This window comes from Apostichopus japonicus, chromosome 7, assembly GCF_037975245.1.
Source record: "Apostichopus japonicus isolate 1M-3 chromosome 7, ASM3797524v1, whole genome shotgun sequence".
NCBI lineage: Eukaryota > Metazoa > Echinodermata > Holothuroidea > Aspidochirotida > Stichopodidae > Apostichopus > Apostichopus japonicus.
Window position 1 is genome coordinate 11686666 of NC_092567.1, and position 13539 is coordinate 11700204.

Below are 13539 nucleotides of genomic sequence, written 5' to 3' on the forward strand. Positions count from 1 at the left end.
TTTTGTTTCAAGATACTACGTCACGGATATAAATATATTTTAAGCCCGTGCCGTATATTGCTTCTGAATTTTGTTAAAAAGCATCACAACTAATCAGTCAAAAATGTTTTATTGGTGAAAATATCGATGCATAATTTTCATCTCTAGAATCTTAACGTTGTGACGTCACTGTACGCAGCAAAGTTATAGTAAATGTTACTCGTTCTAATAGTGTCAGTTGCAATGGGATTTGAGGGATCCCTATTGATTATATGTTATAAGTTATTTAGATTAGAGTGACTGACATAAATATGTGGGTCCAAGTAGGCTTATAAATGAAACGGCAGCTCTGGTTTTAACTTGAAACAAAGAAACAAGTGTGTTTTATTTAGGGAGATTTCATCAACTAGATGTATTTTAACATGCAAGGAAAATCAAACTAGAGGTGACTGCATTAAAGTTCAACCAAAGGTGTTAAACTTAAGATTTTATTTAACTATCAAGAAACGTCTTTTGTGCGCATGTACAAACTTCCAATTGAACATACATAGACAGGGTAAATTTAGAAATGAAACAAATTTGTGCAAGGTTTATTATATATAGTGAAATGTTTAAATTGTTAACATATCTATTTAATTATCCCACTGTGTCTCTTATTTGTATATTTTGACCAGACAACTACATTTCCAAAACTTCGATGGATATCTTTACACTACTAACAATACGATAGAAACAGACCATCTTAGACGAAGGGGGGGGGGGGGGGGTTGTTACCAATATGCTGCTTTGTGGACTAAGCAAGGATTTGTTCTTTTCTGACAACGATGTTCTGGGGCCTATCTTTAAATACTGCCCTCTTTTCCCTACTCGTCATCTTCTCTGTTGCCCATTGTATCCATCTGATCATCTCAGTGAGAAGTTGGTCATTATGACGTCACTCAATGTTTGATGACGTCACTCAGTGTTTGATGACGTCACTCAGTGTTTGATGACGGCTTTAAAACTAACTACAGTATGTCTTCCCTTCAAAGCTGATGTTTATATTAATGTTATTAAGTCCGTGCATCTTACATTGACGAGTCTGTCTCCTTTATTGACTTTAGTGTGTTCAATGCAGATGTGTGTTTACCTGCCAGGAATAATTTACTGCGATATTTTTGAAGAGATATCATTCTAACTTATACATTGTTTGCTTCGCCATATTATATTTTCCTGAAATTCCATTTCAAAATCTAATGAAATATAATATTTCTCTTCCTTTCAGGCCTGTGACGGACTGGGCAATCTTCCAGGAGAATAGGTAAGAGAGACAAATATTCATATTCCTGTTAATTAGTAACGGTAATGTTAATAACAAACAAAGAGGTATTAATTAATGTTGAACAAAGAAATAAAACAAAAGCAGGCGAGTAGCCAAGGGGGGGGGGCGAAGGGGGTAGCCGCTCCCCCCACCCTTGAGCATATTTTTAACAAAATTTTTAAAGGTTTTTATGATATCGCTAGTATCTTCAAAAGAGAAAATGCTAAGATGCAACTTACAAGGCATGGGAAGTGCCATTTCCGGCGATCTGGGAGGCATTTACAGCCAAAATTTTCTTGTACGCTTCGCGCCAATCATGGTGGCGCTACGCTTAGATAGTTTGCAATGCCGAATCTACAGTTTCGCCCCTCCCTTGGCAAATTCCTGGCTACGCGCCTGGACAAAAGAGTATTAGACTTTCTTTTTCATCAGGGGGAAAGATTTATCATTGTCGTGTATCGAACAGGGAATTCAGATAGGCCAGTTACAAGTTTATGCCTCGTACTGGTGATAGCACTGTTCTCAATGTCAAGTTTAGATGCGGCCAAAATAATCTTCCTTCCGCACACACAGTCAAAGAAATGATAAACAAAGAAACGGATAGACTTTAAAATAAGTTTAGTCAGGTGTTATGGTGTGTTACAAGCCTCACACAATATTGGAATATAACTTTTAAACTGTCAATCCGCCCCCCCCCCCCTCCCACCGGCAGATGCTTCATGATTATTTTATTTCACTCTGCTGTAGTGCATATCATAATTCGTGAGCAATTCAAAAAGTATCAAGAAGATATTTTAAATTTCTTGTAGAAAATCCTTTGTTCATTAATTTCTCCCTGACATTTTTTCCACAGTTTATTAACCGTGAAAGGAACTGATATAAAAAAATAAACATTTGTAATCTCACTTTTATAGGGTAACAGTTTTCTCTACACACAAAGGGCTAACTGTAGAAGTCTATACTCAAATCTACCATAAATCTCTATTCCGTTTTTTTTTTAATATAATAGAATCATTCCCTGGGGTCGGGGAGGAGTTGGGGATGGTTTAGGAGGGTATCCGTTGGGTTATAGCATCATGAATTATGGTGAAACGAGAGCATATACACTGTGTCATAAAATCACTAACTGGTAGCGAACTGTTGTTATATGACATATAAAGAAACTAGTAGTAATGAACGGTTGATGTTTTAGTGACTGAGTGATGACGTCATACCGTAATCCATTATAGAGTGGATTAAATGTAGGAGGGGTGCATCAATCAAGTTCCACTTCGGGTCCGCTTATATAAAAGACATGATAGCAATGGCGTATGCAGCTAACGACACTATAGTGATTTGGATAAAGCTGCGTGCATGAGAGTTGACTCTCTTCCAACATAAACTAAAAAAATACATTTATTGATCAATATACTTCCCAAGTGTGTGTCAGTTCAAAGCCTCAAGTATGATTTCGAGATGGTTTACGCTGGTTCATATCTCAATTAATTTACTATTTATTAGCACAACCTGGTACAGTTAATTTCTTTACGGTGGTTTTTAGTCTGTTTTTTTTTTTGCAAAATGAAAGCCAATTTCTGAATATTGTACAAAACCTTTCTAATGTTAGTCAAAATGAGCTAGCAATGAGTTACAATTATACATATTTTTTCCTCTACATGAAATTTTATTTTGGAAAATAAATGAAAACATTGATCATTAACATGTCGTTGCCTAAACACATTTACAAACAGGTGACACATATAACACCAACTAAGGAGGTTCCATTTTGCTTTTTAATTCAATTTGTTACATTATATGTCTGACTTATCCAGCTAACAAATAATGATTTTATGGGCGTTTAGTATAATGTCAACGTTTGTTCAGAAAGAACATAAGAGCTGATTTCTAGGCACGTTTTATATTTCTTCGTAGGGCTCATTTAAATTATTTTCAAATACGACGTTACAGTACAAGTGCAGCTAAGGTGTATTAATGCTACATTAGCATTGCATATAAATTGTAATAAGGGAAATTGGGTGTGTATACTCACCATGCAGGCGACGGATGAGTTGACGTGATGAAGTATTTCTCCTGAAAGGCAGATAACTAGCGGCTCGTAGTTCCACTGTCCAAGGCGGTGGAAGGGGGGAAGGATTCGTAGGACTAAATTGTTTAAAAGTAGAGTATGTTACCCAAAGTTAGATGAAAATTTCAATTAACCCCACCCCATCCCTCTTCATGGACGTCTTTTGTCCATCAACTTTCTTCGGCGAAGTGTAAGAAGTCACTCATAGTAGAATCGTTGTAATACATCTTGACATATGGGGTGTGTAGAAATATTAGACAAAACGGTAAGGTGTAACCATTGAGATACAGGAACAATATTAATTAATTACCTAGATATATAGCTATTTTCATGTTAATGTATAAAGGAAGCAAATTGCCCTTGGACGTCGAACATTAACCCGTCAAAACGTTTACAATACTTTCATAAACATCGGTCAGTTTAACCCTTCATCGTCCGGATTACCTTTCATTTTGAATTATGAAACGCTAAACTGATACTGTACAGAGAACTAACAATATAGTAAGAAATGAAAGTAGGTAATTCGTGTTTTACGTGACATTCATTTTGATTAAATTGTGCGACTCATATGGTTAACGCTGGATTCACGTTCATAGTAAAGTCAAAACAATAGAGCGAAAAATGAGCATATAAAACATATATATGTCAATAATTTGCATCACGTGACACCAAACGTGTTTGCAGTGCGTATTGTCTACAATGTGCTACAGCTTCCAAGTATCTTGATATCTCGTTCATCGTTCCGGACTTGTAAGAAAATAATCTGGCTTTCAATTCCTGTTTCGACAGAGTTTTCATTTTTATCCTTTTGTCCAAACAAAACAAATCTTTGTCTCTTCTTCACTCACTATAACTATCTCTTAAATTTCTCCCATCTCTCCCATCGCTCCCATCTCTCCAATCTCTCCCATCTCTCTCTCTCAAAAAACAAAACGAGATCAAGTCTTACTGTTACTATGAGCCTACTACCAGGCAAACTAACATGTTCCTAAACAATGGTACCATGGTAACCAGAGATGCCCGGATGATACGGGAAGGGGACAGGAGTCTATTATGTTCGCGAATTATTTTTCCGAACAGTGATTTTCTATCACTATAGTTGTGTATATTTTCGCATTGGGATCCCAGGATGTATCAAATACTTTTAAAACTTAATATAAGTAGTTTTTTAGGGCTTCGTAGGCAATATATATCCGGGTCCAACAAGACTACTGACCATGTGTATTTAGCAAGCTCTTGAACGTGGGAACATTCACAGGCGGTAGCGCTTTCAGCACCCCTGAACATCGGTCTGAGTCCGCCCCTGCCAACCCCGCCCCTCCCTCCCTCCCTCCCTTCCCCCCTTACCGTTCATCTCTAACCTAGTGTTATTGGGACGGTTATTTATACTAGTTGATTAAATTATCGTTTTGAAAAATAAGGTAACGCCAGCAAGAAAGACTCTGTCTTTCGCATTTAACACTTAAAGTGTTAATAGTATTTCGCACTATAATATGCATTTATAATTAACCCATAAACTGTTAAAAGCTTCCACTGAAGATAAAATAATATAATGATAACACAAGTTCCATCAAAACAAAACATAAAGCAGACTCCGGTCTAGCATGGTCAAGAGAACCAACCAAACTAAGTATCCCCTTATATGTCAATAATGATCAATTCAGGGATTTTCTTATTAAAGGAACGTCAGATAGTGACACGGCCTACCCAACATTTTACTTAACTTTTACACAAAATGTTACGATTGGCTTCAAAGTTCTAGAGGAAGAAGGGAGAGGGGTGGGTCCAGCTGGGAATATATAAACCCCGTTTATGGATCAGTTTACCTTCAGAATGGAGTAAACTGGTCATTTTAACACCCTAAGAATGCTGCTCCCGTCACCATCTCTTGAACTCTCACCTTGCTATTGCATAATCACGTGAGTCAATGTCCAGTTTGATTTGTCTCCATCATTTGTGAATTATTAAGAAAAGCACATAATGAGAGCTGAGTGACCTGGATATGTTTCTGTAACGATTACATTAATGTTAGAAAGGGATTGTCGAACTTCCATAATGATGAGAATGTTAAACTTTGCAATATAATTGAAAATGGCTACTCAGCTAGACGGGATCAGCTTATAAACAGGACGGAACATTTCCCTTTATCGCACCGATGTGTGATAGTACATTGGGATGCATTGATTGAGTCATCGTGATATCAAGGGGAAATCCCCTGAGTAGGTCATTTGAAGGTTACCGGCAGGGAAGAGGATGGGGTGTGGAGATAAGTGAACTGATTATTGTACAGTAATCCTGTTTTACACAAAAATCTTTTTTTCATAAATTGGGAAAGGATTATATCCTTTGGCTATGAGTCAATATGTGTTGACATATGCTATTCATTTTGTTACTTATATAGTTATTTTCACTATTTCAAGCAAACGGTAGAAATTTGTATAGAATCCAACCTTCAGGAATTGGTCCCTTCAAGCACGGAATCAACGCAACCACGGCATTAGTAACAATGGTTTCATGGATTTAGCCTCCATGTGTACATATCATGTTTAGTACTAAAATATTCGCAGGATGCACCGGTTAGAAATCACAAAAATGATAGCTAAAATAATAACAAACAGGACAAAGATTGTCTATATATTTGAAAACATGCAAAATGAATTTAAAAAGAAGGGAAATTATGTTTGTAGTATCATTAATCCATTATGTTTCCTATATTCCTATATGGCTGTATATTATGAATATTTACAACACTTAAATTGTCATGCATTGTATTTGTTTCTGTGTTATCTTATACATATTCATTACTTATACTTTCCCTTCTGTTTAGGGATTCCATGAGAGGAGTTATCAGGGAAACCTGGCAATGCTCAACTAACTGTAAGTCAATAGAGCTGAATCCTCTCTACCTTAGTGTTAACTTTGTATTTGTTAACAGTGATTGTGTCTGTTACTTTCAATTATAAAATCTTAATTTATTAAAATAAATCTCCATCATTAACCACATATTTTATTCCTATATCTGTAATTTTCCAGTCTTATCTGGTAACTAATATTTATGTGCTTCAACTGTTATTGGTTTTATTATATTTGTTAATAAACAAGCTCATCCCTGATTAAATGTATGAAGATGAGTTATAATTTCCTTCCATTAACATAAATAAGAGTATTTGTTCATTATTGCAATCATGTTAGATGTACACAATCTTCCTCTCCGCTGCTTAGGTGTAACAAGGCCATAACTTCAAAAAGATACATTTATGTATCTGCTAAAAGAAGAGTTATTACTAAAACGGTTATTATAACGATTAGTATGATTCCACCCTTCCTCATTATGTTATTAATTTTAACGAAAAAAAAGAGAGATTATCGTGAGTCCTCCTTCAATACTAACAGGGACAAAAACTGTCAGTAAACATTTGAAAGTTTAATAACGTCTACGTGCGATATGGTGACGTCACTCCATTGATAATACACAGATAATAATAGAATATGTGGGGAAAAAAGAGATTAAATCTGAGCAAGGTCATGGCTCGTCAGCTGTTTTTGCATCTGTGACCTAATATGGGAAGTAAAATGGAATATTAAAAAGATGTGATGTGGTATCAGGAAGGGGAGAAATGAAATATAGATTCATGAATTAACAAATAGAAGAAATGTCAAGGTCAACGGGTCACGATACTGTTTTCTAAAACACAAACATGTTAAAGAGCATTATCTTGTTTCATTTGTTTCCTCCAAATTCGTTTTGTGTAACAAATTATCTCCTTTTACATAACATCAATAATTAGGGGAGTAAAGTATACACACAGAGCAAGTGAATTCCTTCGTTGAAGTTTAGAAGAATGTTAATGTGCAATTCATGTGTAGACCTACCTACGAGAACAACAAGGGCATTGGAGAGGGCGCCGCCATGAATTATGTGCTCAAAGAGGGCAACTTGATACCGGTCGTTAGCTTGTTACCCGTGTCTTGGTGTTTTATATATTTATTTTGGCTGATGGTATTGCAGGGGCCGGGGGCGTGGGGTTGTCTAGGTATAACTTCCCCATTGTTTTACTGATAAGAATTTTGCTCAACTTATTATTTATGTAACAAATGTACCTATATATATATATATATATATATATATATATATATATATATATATATATATATATACATTTCATCTTTGTATTACAGCTCATTGCTGGCGTCGACAATCAGCAGCAGTACTGTGACGTCATTTACTCAATCCTCAAAACGATGGCAGTCATTTCAGTGAGAAAGGATCTAAGAAAGAGTTTAGGTTGTAAACTGTTAATATCTTCCATATAATACAAACAGTGCCAGATAGAGCTCCAGTATAATACACATGCAACTAGTCTAGTATGATTGTGACGTCATCAAATGCCTATATTCTCAAGACAACGACATTGTGACATTGAAGACTGTAACTTTTACATTCATTGTGAATGGATCTTGTAGAGAGATTAAATTGTACAATAATATTAATTATTCAATATACAATAAAGAAGTGGATTTAACTATGAAATTTACATTTTGTTTAAAGCATTACTTTATTCGGAGTTTTAGTCCTTTACATGTTATAGTACAATAGAAAGGAATGTTACTAAAGTGTCTTCAACTTTTCTGTTTTTTTTTAGATATTCACCTTAAAATATGCTAAATGTCTGGAATACTCCTTGAATGCTAAATTGATGATGACGTCAGCCCCTTGACGTCAGGCCTAAATATTCATGTTAATAATGTGTTTGATACAATTTAATAACTCAACAAAATCAAGTTTTGTAATTGTTCTAAAACCAAAGCATATTTAGATTTGTACTTCAATGTTAACTTGTTATTTGAGGCCATAAAAATCTTCTCACCCCATTGGGTTTTGTCTTACATCTGAGGAACTGACAAAACTATCTCCGTATTATATTATATTACATTATATAGTCCAGTTACCTTTACTGATGCACTCAGCTGTTTAAAGTAACATGTCTCAAAATTAAACAAAATGTTATAGTGAAAGCAGCCTAGACTGAAAGCCAGTGGTGTACAACATAACAACATTCATGTTGTGTTTAAAGTTATCCTTTAAAATGCTACATGTTCAACTACTTAGTTTTGTACGCTAAAGTGTTCAAATGTAATTTGTTAGGTTTGGTTAGTCACATTGCTGTCGTTCGGGGGACTAGAGGGTGAGTGATGGGGGAAAATGTTATCCTGTGACCATTTGTTAATTTGATGTATAAATAACGTTTGTAATGAGTTCACTGTACACTATATATCTCTTATTAAGAGACAGCGACCTCATCTTCGCCACCAACTGAAATAGTCTGGTGACGTCACTGACACTTCAATAACTTCATCTATCAATACTTTTATATTATTATTGTATTATTATTATTATTATCATTATTATTTTAAGCTTCGCTTTATAATTGTTTAATTGATATGATCTGTTTGTTTCAAATCATCATTTTAATAATTAAGTTTATTATCAATTTTACGGAATATCCTATTTGTTGTATTAACTGATCCCATCAGCGCACGGAAAATATAACATGAACGCTCAAAATAGTTCACCGATAAACAAACATACACAAGTTTATATTTAGTGTTTACGCTAACTCTTCGAAAATAACAGTCAAGTTCAGGGCGATCATGCGCAGTCAGTTAAATTTCTCCAGGTATGATGAAATGACGTCAATATAATATTTATAACATTACTACAGAAATTAATCAGATAGACAAGTTCCCATTATTGTTAGCGCTTTTAATGGAATTCATATTGTTATTTTTCATTTGGTTACTTTAAATTTTTGCTACATTTTGAAAACTGTCTGTTGAAGTGTTCTTTACGTTTTGACTCAAAAGAGACTGTAACGTCGATAACCTTAACAAGTTTGTAACAAAAGTGAACTTGAAGCAAACAGGTGTGATGTCATAGCAGGTGTGATGTCAGATGATGTCAAGTGTGATGTCACTGACAGCAAAATGTTATTTTTTTTCTTCATGTTTTCACTTCCTTGGTTTGACTTTGGGTAGGAAAAGATCCCAACTATAGTCACATATATAGTTGTCCCAACTATAGATCCCAACTATTGTCACATATATGTGACAATGACGATACATAGTTTAGTACATACCAATTTTGAAAAAGAAAATTAGACTTCCCCCTTATCGAAGGCAAAAGGAACCTATGCGATATTGAAGTCGTGTGTCTGGGTGTGCTTCTGTGACACTTGCTTGGGTCCGCGATAACTCAACAACGGAGTATTGGATATTTCTCATACTTGCTAAATGTAGATGTATTTTAGTAAAGAAGGTGTGCCCTATTTTATTATCGCTGACTTTAAGAATATTAATGAGGTTATGCACTCTTGGACCCGAACTTGTGGGCCCCAATATTTTTAGGACCGTTTAAGCGCAAAGTTCTATGGGGCCCAATTTTTGGGAATGGCCAACATTTTATATTGCAATAACTCCACAACCTTCAAGTACATCAGGTTGTATCCAAACTTGGAATATTGTTGTTGGTTAATAGCTGGTACATGTGGGCATAAATATTATGATACAGTATTGGGTGATGACGTAAAACACTTTAATATTCCACTAATCAAGGAACAATAGTGACCGTTGGAATCTTGTTGATATTTTATCGTCTTCATTTACCTTCCGTTGTTATTAAAGTCATAAATAATGCCTTACCTTTAAGACAATACAATTACGTGAGCACTCATAATTTATCAAGATCGAATAAGATAATAACGCTGATAATGTTCTATACATTAAGTTAACATTTAAGACAATTGTATGCTCTCTGTATTTAATCTTCGTTTTTTAAATTTCCTTCAAGTTTTTATTTTACTGCATCTTTTAAACTTGTTTGTGAGATTAACGGAGAATCAAACCCAACGATCATGTTAATATTATGTGATAGGTAAACTATCGATCATGTTAATAGTATGTGATAGGTAAGCTATTGATCATTTTCATATTATGTGATAGGTAAGTTATCGATCATTTTAATATTACATAATAGGAAAGCTATCGATCATTTTAATATAATGTGCTAGGTAAGCTATCGATCATTTTAATACAATGTGATAGGTAAGCTATCGATCATTTTAATATTATGTGATAGGTAAGTTTTCGATCATTTTTATATTATGTGATAGGTAAGCTATCGATCATTGTAATATTATGTGATAGGTAAGCTATCGATCATTTTAATATTACATGGTAGGTAAGCTATCGATCATTTTAATATTATGTGATTGGTAAGCTATCGATTATTTTAATATTATGTGATAGGTTAGCTATCGACAAGCAAGTCCCTTTAGGTCACTTTACGCATTTGTGAGATATTACATTTGAACTTAGAGATACCGTTTCTATACAATACTCGTATATTTGAATAAGTTTTGAAATATTACAATTTGCCTTTATTAATTGCTCCATGTACAGTCTTGTTTTATATGGTATATAAGCAGAACTTAAAACAGTTATTGTTTTAGCGTTACATAATTTTGGCGTAGTAAGCTGACAAGTAATCCTTAAATACAAAGATCGGCTCTGTATTGTATATACACTTCATTTTATTCTTTCATTGTTATTGTAATGCGCCTTATAAATCATTATACTGGTTTCATTGTATTTCAGATCTTTATTATCTTTATTCTCCGATATTTTCCTTCGATTTAGAATAATTCTAAGACTACATCTAATACTTTCTCTAATTATTGTTATATTTAGTCATTCATTGTTACATTGCATTCTACTTCATCCATTTATTGATTTTACTTTCTTTCAAGATTTACTTGTTTTCTTTCGTTCCTCCTATTTCTTTGTTATGAATTAATCTTTGATATTACTCACGCGTAATACAGTGAATATTAGAAGAATATTGTTAAATGTTATCATAATAACAATGACTAGCTGTCTACCGTTATACCATTGATTGTGATACACAAAATCAAATTAAACATTGTCTTAGACATTATTTAATAACAATCACATGTTTGGTTTTTTAATCCAGTTCTTTGTTCCATAATTATGATCGGAAATGATGTTTCTTTGAAGACAATAGGAACACGTGACTTTTATTGCTACTTAATGATGCTGATTGATGATTTATGAATATTCATAATCTCTTCATTGTAATTCAGTTTTTGTCATATTTGCTTTAACCCAATCGGATATTATGAAGCTATAAAGTTTACCAATATAACCCAAGCCCTGTCACGCAAAATTTAATAGGCTATATTAACATAACTACAAACACAGATTAACACATAAATATGGAAGAAATCACTGCGTTGCGGTATCTGTTTATGATATTACATATTTCCAAGGATATAATTATCCCTTTATTTTGTAATTGTTCTTGGTATCTTTCGTATTTATGTATGCTTGTACAAATGCTTGTACAAAAGTTTTAAAACCAAACACACTTGTTCCCTTTGAGGCGATCCTGGTCTCTCATTGTGATACAATTACAACCGATTCATCCCATGTATATGTTCCTATATCATTAGTTCATATCATAGAAACTAATAATGAAATTATTGATATATATTGATGTTGTAATATCAATGGAAGCAATGAAAGAAAACTAATCAGAGAAATATTGTCAACAGTGTTATCTCTATATAACATGTAGTCTATATACTAACTTGTAATTTCAACCTCTTACTCTGTTATGTCCTGCATCAATGCCACACAGAAGGTTATGGCTATACAGTAACTCTCAAAACAGGTGAGGCTGGTATAGTTGTGGTCGAGATAAAGAAATTCTTCTTCTCCTAATAAAAGTGTCGCTATCGCTATGTGTGCCGTAAATTTAAACTTTCTATCGAAATTTATCCCAAACTTTTCTAGAAACAAGTGTCGGTCCGGCCTAACCTCACTTGACAGAAATTTAGTGAAACGGTAGATAACATGTTTAAACTAGGTGTGATTCTGGCCAAGTTACGTAAGTTAAAATATAATATGATTCCATTCAAACCAAACTAGAATCTGTTTAGAACTGTTTAGCTGCTCCAAAGACTTGTTTTTATTTGTAATTCAAAGGCAGAATATTTTGTGTCTCACAATTTAATGTATGATTCTGTATCGTCTTATTTCTATGACTGAGTAAATGGCTTATGTTATTCTTCATGCTGTGACTTTGTGGTCTGAAGTGCAAGAGATATATCTTCTCGTTAACAGCGAACATTATGGAATACCGCAAGCTGACATATTGTGGTAATTCATCCTAAGCAAGCGATAGTATCATATTGATGAAAAGTTCAGTGATAGGGTAATGATTGTTCCTATTTATTTTTGTATGTGTTTAATTAGTCAACGTACTGATAATATTCATTAAATCAATAAACAAATACAACAAACACACATCAAAGTCCAAGATTGACAACACGAAAGGTTCTCTCTATTTGCACGACGTTGGGAGTATTTGGTTGTATAACGAGAAAATTTGACTAGAAAACTGGCTGATCTTATTTGACGTCAGTGTTTAATAAGACCACCTACTGATCATACACATATAATGAATAACACGAACTAAGTTCATGCTTAGCACAAGTGAAATTTAGTTGATTGGCTGGGAAGTGGATGGGGGTTGGGAATGTTGAATCATTTACATATATGACGTCATGATCAACTGTTCGTGTGTAAGATATGCAGCACCACATATAATTCACGGAAGATTAAAGTGGATGGAAGGGGGAATGGAGGGGTTGGATGTATCAGTGTGGTTAAGTTCCATTATTTACCTGAAGTACTGGGCTACATTCGCTTCAATATCTTACTATAAACAAAAATAAAACAATGTTGACGTATGTGAAGTATATTTTTGCCCCTCTTTTGGGAGTTGGCAGGAAATATTGTTTAACAAGTAGAAATTATAACGCAAAAAGTTAGTTGACCCATTTCGAGGGTTAGACAGGAACGGCATGGGTGTGAAAGACTTCTGTTACCGGAAAGATGTTACAACCTGATCATGTTGGGTTAGGTTATAAGTGAAAATAATTTAACATTTAACGACGCTTTAAATTGTACTTTTGTGCTTATTTGTAACATTTTATTTCGTCTCCCCAGGCAAGCCATGAATTTTAACTACTATGATAACATAATCAACCTATCTAACCATGTGGCTGCGGCCGTGCACCTGCTGCAAAAAAAAATTGTTTGAACTAATAATACA

The 13539-nt window shown here is 34.2% G+C and overlaps 1 protein-coding gene across 1 annotated transcript in view; it reads left to right on the plus strand.

Annotated features, from left to right (window-relative positions):
* LOC139970187 (uncharacterized) overlaps nucleotides 1–12967 on the plus strand; it is a 32779-nt gene extending 19812 nt beyond the window's left edge. The window contains exons 5-7 of the mRNA XM_071975826.1: nucleotides 1244–1279; nucleotides 6172–6221; nucleotides 7524–12967. Coding sequence (XP_071831927.1) covers nucleotides 1244–1279 — 36 coding nt within the window. The 3' untranslated portion in view covers nucleotides 6172–6221; nucleotides 7524–12967. The remainder of the gene's footprint in view (nucleotides 1–1243; nucleotides 1280–6171; nucleotides 6222–7523) is intronic.
* The last annotated feature ends 572 nt before the right edge of the window (nucleotides 12968–13539 follow it).